The following is a 6,630-nucleotide window of genomic DNA, read 5'->3' as shown; positions in this document are numbered from 1 at the left end:
TTTTATTCTTTTACTCCTATAAGAAATTATTAGTATTTGAAAACCACCCCGACACGGAAATTGTACTTTAGATGAAAACGCTTTACTAAAAGGGCTAATAACTATGCCGGATGTAAAAGAAATATATAACGAAAATAAAGAATGCAAAATTAGATGGGCTTATCGAAAACAATGATGAGTGCGAATTTTCGGGCATAGCCGACCATGAATACTATCGTTATTAGTATGCTGTTTTTATTAATCCTTTTTTGGTATTCTCCCTTTTTATTTTACCTATAGTAAAATACGATTTATAATTTATTCAAGTTATCGTTCGTGTAAGCGAGATTTTATGTGAATGTTGTCTGTGATACTGTCTATAGAATAAACTCCTAACACTAAATAAAATCGGCCTCTTGGTTGCCTGGTACAGCATATAATTGTGTACCTGTTGACCTCTACCTCCTCTACCTGTACGGCTGGTACGCCTTGTACGGGAATCGGGAGCGGAACTTAAACACAGGAATCATGAAATCCCGGGTGTGAACACTCATTTTTACTTCGTCTTTGTTACACTTCTTTTTACACGGGAACGAATTAACAATTCGGTTTGCTGTGCTCGGATTTCGCGGATGTATATTATTGACGTAACGCGTAACCGTAATCCGAAGCAAACATTATTAAAATAATAATCAATCTTGGTAGCCACAGCGTTTGCCACACTGTAAGAGAATGCGGGGTAAAGGCAAGAAGAAACATAACGAGAAAAATGGAAAACGAGGTAAAAATGGAAAAAATGGCAAAAACAATAACGGTGATAAAAGTAAAGGTGCAAAGAAATCGAGGAAGGGTGGAGGGAGAGCGAAATTCACCATGGACATCTTCAATGAAGAAGTTATGGAAAATGCATATTACACTTGCCACAATATCATGGACGTGTTGAAATGTAGAGGATTTCCTTGGCCAGGAGCTCAAAAGAAGAAAAAGAAGGGAAGAAAGTGAATAGTAATCAGAGTAAAACTAGATGCTGACAAAAATATATATTTTGATTTTTACATGAAACTCTTTATATTTTAAATATTAGAAATATTTGACGTACTCTATGTGTTTCACAGTAATAAAATAGAAAAAACTTTTGTTTGTGAACAACTTATTAACTATATATTATATATTATACACCTAGTAACATCACTTTAATACCATCAGTCATCACATCGTGCTTCTCATAATAGAATACTTTAGAAATTTATCTTAAATTTCCTTCTCTTTCTCCTTGATAAGACGTCTACAATACTGTTCTGTATCAAACGCTTCATGCGCAATCATGAATGGTCCGTTGTATACACAATGCACCGTAACTGTCTCCGCATATTCCAAATTGGGTAATAACTAGATGCAAACATAGCATATTAATATCGTTAATAGATTTCAAATTGTAATAGAAATAAAGATTATTGTAATCAAGTAGAAGTAGACAAAGATCTTCCAGAAAATGATCGTACGTAAATATGGATGTATATTGCTATTCTGGTGGGATTATTAAACTATTTCGTTCATTAATTCATACTTGTCGCAGTATTTATCGTTTATCAGTTGATGATAAAGATCAAATATACGGTTACTTTCCTGAAGATCTAATATTTGAATAAAAATATAAAAATAGCTTACCTTCGGCGTAAGTAAAAAATACTGAGGACTATTGGGTCTACCAGTCATTTTCACGAGTAGATTGAACACTCTTCTTTCATTTGTCGCATCCATGCCCTGTATTAAATAGAAGAAAACTGTTCGTAATGAAATAACGTTTGTCGCGTAAATTAGGATCACCTACTTGATTAATTTCATCGACGCATCGAAAAGGTACTCTCGACAATTCTTGTAGCGATATCATGTAAATGGCAGTGGTCACTGCTCTTTCTCCGCCACTTTGATGGTGCCTCGTCAATTCCTGCAGCTTATCAGTATCTCGGAATTTCACCATTATTTTGAGCCCGTATCGCTCGAAATCCACCTGTAGATGTTAGACATATTATTTTTTCAACTGCACGGGCGATATGTGGTCCAGGTTTTATTTAGCTCGAGTAACTAACGTTGTTCTCCGGTACGGCCAACGTAACTTCACCGGCGCAGCCCATTGCCGAGAAATACATGCCGAAATTTGAATTAATTTTCTCAACTATTGCCGATAACGCTGTCAACCATTGCTCCTGCAAACTTTTAATATCTTGCGTCAACGTTGCATACTCATTCGTTTTTCTTTGAATGAAATCCTTCAAATGACCTATATTTTCTTCGACTTCTTCGTATTGTTGTAATATCTACAACTCGAACAATCAATCAATTATTTATTATATTCTTCTCTACCTATCTATTTGTACATCTATTATATCTATGCATGTGTGTCTTTTATTTTATACTTCACGTAATTGATTCGTGGGACTCACATTTTCACCATCTCCGCTGTTTCCCAAACAAAATACTTTTGCTTGCGCAATATTCAACTCCTTATTAATCTCTTCGATGGTCGGTGGTAATTTAGTAAATATTTTATTTATCTGTTCGAATGCTTTATCGGAAGGAGTGATATTATGAGTAGTTTCCAATGCATCTTTATAAAGCCTTTCTGCCTCGCTCTTCATCGGTTGCGCCTCCTGACTAAGTCGCCTGACATAATCTTCCGCCTCTTTAAGTTTTCCTCTCATATCTTGCAACTCGTTACCTTTCACCCTCAACAATCGTTTATGCATGTTTATCGTTAATTCCGCCTGTTCACTGGTCGTCGTATATTTGAAACATTGTTTCAATACGGCATTATACTCTTTATAAATCTTGAATTCTTTCTCCAGAATCAACTGCGCAATTTAAGATAGCGTCAATTCAATTTATCTGCCCCGATATCTTTTGTTGTATAGAAAAATCACATGTATAAGTGCACGCCGATATTCTACGACGAACCTTTATGTCCTCCCTCGAAGATTCCTGTATTTTCTCGATGCTCGTTCTCGCGTTTTGTAAATCGGCAATCTTTTTCTTCATTACAGATATCCTAGATTTTAGGACCTGTATCTGCTGAAGATCTTGCTGATGTTCATTTTTTTCAGTCTTGTACTTGTCCAATTCGTTGTTATGCTCACGCATTTCTTCGTTGATCTTTTGGATCTCATTCAGTACATTGGCCTTCGTCTCTCGCAATGACCTCAAACTAAACGCGCACGCATGGACACAAACGTTGATAATGATAATGATAATGATAATATAAAGCGATGAGAATAGATCCGTTAAAATATCAACAAACCTTTCTTCGATATGTAACAGTTTCGATCTGTCTAACACAGCAGATAACATTCCCGTAGTCGATATTGGCTGCATCGTGACAGATCTTACTCCTGTATATTTCGATGTCTTTACGGAATACACGTTGCTCTCTGAAACGTGGAACATTCAAATAACCCTCTCTTTCGTCTTGATTGTTGCTATTTAACGACCAATTTACTTACGACTGAAATAAAGATGTAAACTGGTAGGTATATTCTCGGTATTATCGTCAACTTGTGCCGTTCCGATGGGTATGTTAGACAAATTATACATGTTGACTAAATATTTCAAAATAGTGCTCGGTGCTTCTATCAAAGATACCAAGTAATGAGTAAAACCGAATTGCACGATGTGCCGCAGCGGAATATTCGGCTCTGTGGAAACGTGTTTCGTGGGGTCAGAATATACAACGTTCACTTGTAAGTTCTGTCCAGTTCTTAAATAGTTCAATAAGTTGTTCATATCTCGTTTGTCTTCACAAACGAATGCTATTAAATCACGGTACGGAAGTACGTTCTCCAAATATTTTGCGTACTTGGCGTCCTTTACGTTCAAGTTAAGCAATATCGGCTCGTGAATCGTACTACAAAACTTGTCACGGTTCTCTCTCAGCCAATGTACCGCCCTGTATGTGTCGCTACTTTTCTCCCTCAACAATTTAAGTCGTTTCGCTTCGACGCTAAGACGTTGTTGCTCCGATTGTTGTGCTAAACATTCAATTTTATCGTACGTTCACCCATCTAATAACAAGTAATAACCAAAAGAAAAGAAGAAACGTAGCAAAATATTAAACCTTCGATTTCAAAATCCGTTCGTTGTTCTTGTCGTTTTAACATCGTCATTTTTTTTGTTAGCATCGTAATAGTACCATTCTTATCCTCGATCTTGGATAATATCTCTTGTTGCTTCGCTGCCAAACTTTCCTCTGAAAATATAACACGGTTCAATGGATGTTCATATTATGTTTAGATAGCGTCGCATCGATACAGAAAGACGAACCAGATCCAGTTTCTTCTAACATCAGCAATAAATCGTTATCAAGCTTGCTTTTTGACTGTTCCGCAACTTTAATGTCCCGATCCCGAGTTTCTTCCATTTGAATTCTTTTCTTGCACACGTTTTCCCGATCTATTATAGCGCTGTCACAGTCAGCAATATCGTTTATCATGTTCGCCAGTTTTGCAGTTTCGGTCTTCAGTTTATTATTCTAAAATTAGCATTTACATATAAATTAATCAAACTATTATTAATTAGTACTTGAAAGTATACTTATACGTATGCGTGACCGTACATGATTCGAAACAGAGCTTTTAAGTAGTTCAACTTTCGATTTTAATTTCTCTATTACGTCTTCAAAAGGTTTTATTTCCTCTTCCATACGTTTCAGTTCAGACGTAGCAGCCACTTTTTTCTTTTTCAACTATAATAATATAGTGAACTTTTAATTATTAAACTTTTAATTGCGTGTCTATTATAATTTTTTATCATTATTGTTAATTATTACCTTAAGTAGTTCTTTTCGTTTCTGCTCATACAATATCCATGCTTTCTTTTGCTTCAAAGCGGTAATCTTTTTCTTTATTAATTTTTTCTCTTTTATACTGTCAACAGTTTCCTTCAAACTTTCGTATACTTGAGTTTGCGTTTCCAACGCTTTCTTCTTTACTTCAATATGTTTTTCAAGCTCTTTGTGATCCACTCTGGACTGTATCAACCTTTTATGGTGTTCCAAAATCACAGGATCCCCAACCGATCTTTCTGTGTTTTCCAATAATTCCTGAGGATTCATTTTTGAAAAGTCTTGTACTTTGTCTTGCGGTAGGAATTGACAGAGATTATCCACCTGGGATCAAAAAGATGTTAACGATAGTTGCGAGTTATGAATACATTTAAAGATAATTTTTCATCCAACTACCTGGATATCCAAACTTGTCGTTAACTCTTGTATTTCCTTTATATTCGAAGGTTTTTTATTGAGGAACCATGAAGATTTCCCTTGCTTATTAAATACTCTACGAATAATGTTATCATTCTGCTTTTTGTTTTTCAGATGAATTTCAATTGTCGCTTCCTGGCATCCATATTTCACATAATGCCCGATCTGAGTTGCACGGCCAATGGTGCTAGGTTTACCTCCCAATCCAAGTACAATAGCACAAACAATTGTTGATTTACCAGTGCCATTTGGTCCGATAATAACGTTCAAGTATCTGCCAGGCTTTACAGAAACTTTGCTGTAAGTTCTGTAACAGAAAACACAGGAAAATGGAATATAGTAGATGAATGGATGGATGTACGTACATACGATACATGTCTTATAAGAAATTGAACAATTTATTTAAATTAATGCTTACACGAAATTTTCCAAATAAATATGAGTAATCATTCCTGTATCAACGCAACCATCAGCCATCGTGATATATTTTGTATATGTAATAAAATAACAGAAAACTTTCGGGGCTGACAAAATGCGACGAGACTGGTAACCAAGCCGAATTTCCAGTGTTCCCGCTCATGCGCCCATATTCCCGCCTGTTTCCGCCTAGGTTGCCATGCTGGATTTGCAGATTCAGAAATTTAATGCACTTATTTTGATTTTTCGCTACTGTGTGGCGACACTTTTCGCTTAACAAAAATAGGTTAGGGAACAATTCTGTTTAGTGGTGTTCTTCCTCTTTTCTACTTATATCGTTCATATATCAATATAGATTTAAACGAATGTACATATTTAATTACTTTAACGTATAGAAATAAATGAAATAGTTACTATTTGTTTCTAATCTAATACCGTTAAAATGTTCGTACTTTTATAATGACGAGAAGATACTGTTCCGATTGCTCCATCTGAGACAAAATTTAGTGTTGCCATTGTACTATCTTATGACCAAACTGCTAAATAAATAATTACTGTTTAAAAAAGAAAAAGAGAAAAGTTAATCATAAATTATCAGAGAAACATCTGTAAGTCGCAAAATATTGGACGTCGATCAATTGAAAGGTATAGTATAATTACGAGGATTACGAGGATTACGTTGATGATCAACTTTTGTGTTTTAAACGAATTACAGAATTTATCATTTGAATTCCTGAATTCGGTCTGTCTCACCTTACTAGTTATACAGAAATAAAAATATTCTGTATTTGATTATGTATTTATACGATCTTCATTCTGAACTTCGTACAATTTTTCTTCCACATTTTATTAATTATTTTTCTTAAACAATCTTGATTAACAATTTCAAACAACACAATGTCTTGAAAATAAAATAGCCCATACTTTATGTTGTACTTTTACAATATTTATTCTGAAGTTTATATTATCTTTTTCTGTATTTT

General features: G+C 34.9%; 3 protein-coding genes across 4 annotated transcripts in view; 2 read left to right on the top strand and 1 right to left on the bottom strand.

The window, feature by feature from the left end:
• The first annotated feature begins 13 nt into the window (after positions 1-13).
• Positions 14-1,004, top strand: LOC108627358 (small lysine-rich protein 1). The gene has a single exon (XM_018028560.2). The coding sequence runs from the start codon at positions 712-714 to the stop codon at positions 979-981; it is 270 nt and encodes an 89-aa protein (XP_017884049.1). The 5' UTR covers positions 14-711; the 3' UTR covers positions 982-1,004.
• On the bottom strand, positions 1,005-5,765 carry SMC5 (structural maintenance of chromosomes 5). The gene is made up of 14 exons (XM_018028556.2): positions 5,649-5,765; positions 5,210-5,537; positions 4,799-5,137; positions 4,586-4,714; positions 4,294-4,501; positions 4,088-4,219; positions 3,477-4,001; positions 3,275-3,404; positions 2,935-3,181; positions 2,424-2,831; positions 2,070-2,297; positions 1,811-1,990; positions 1,648-1,743; positions 1,005-1,368 (listed from the first exon to the last, which is right to left on the bottom strand). The coding sequence occupies exons 1-14, from the start codon at positions 5,705-5,707 to the stop codon at positions 1,231-1,233; spliced, it is 3,147 nt and encodes a 1,048-aa protein (XP_017884045.1). The 5' UTR covers positions 5,708-5,765; the 3' UTR covers positions 1,005-1,230.
• A 148-nt stretch (positions 5,766-5,913) lies between these two features.
• Positions 5,914-6,630, top strand: part of LOC108627357 (putative protein phosphatase DDB_G0279461) — a 5,226-nt gene continuing 4,509 nt past the window's right edge. The window contains exon 1 of one of the 2 annotated variants that reach the window (XM_018028558.2): positions 5,914-6,292. The gene's annotated coding sequence lies outside the window, so the exon portion shown is untranslated. The remainder of the gene's footprint in view (positions 6,293-6,630) is intronic. The other variant, XM_018028559.2, reaches the window with a different exon arrangement.

This window comes from Ceratina calcarata, unplaced genomic scaffold (genome assembly GCF_001652005.2).
Source record: "Ceratina calcarata isolate Rehan_Ccalc_2016 unplaced genomic scaffold, ASM165200v1 scaffold46.2, whole genome shotgun sequence".
Lineage (NCBI taxonomy): Eukaryota > Metazoa > Arthropoda > Insecta > Hymenoptera > Apidae > Ceratina > Ceratina calcarata.
This window is presented reverse-complemented; position numbering and strand designations above follow the sequence as displayed.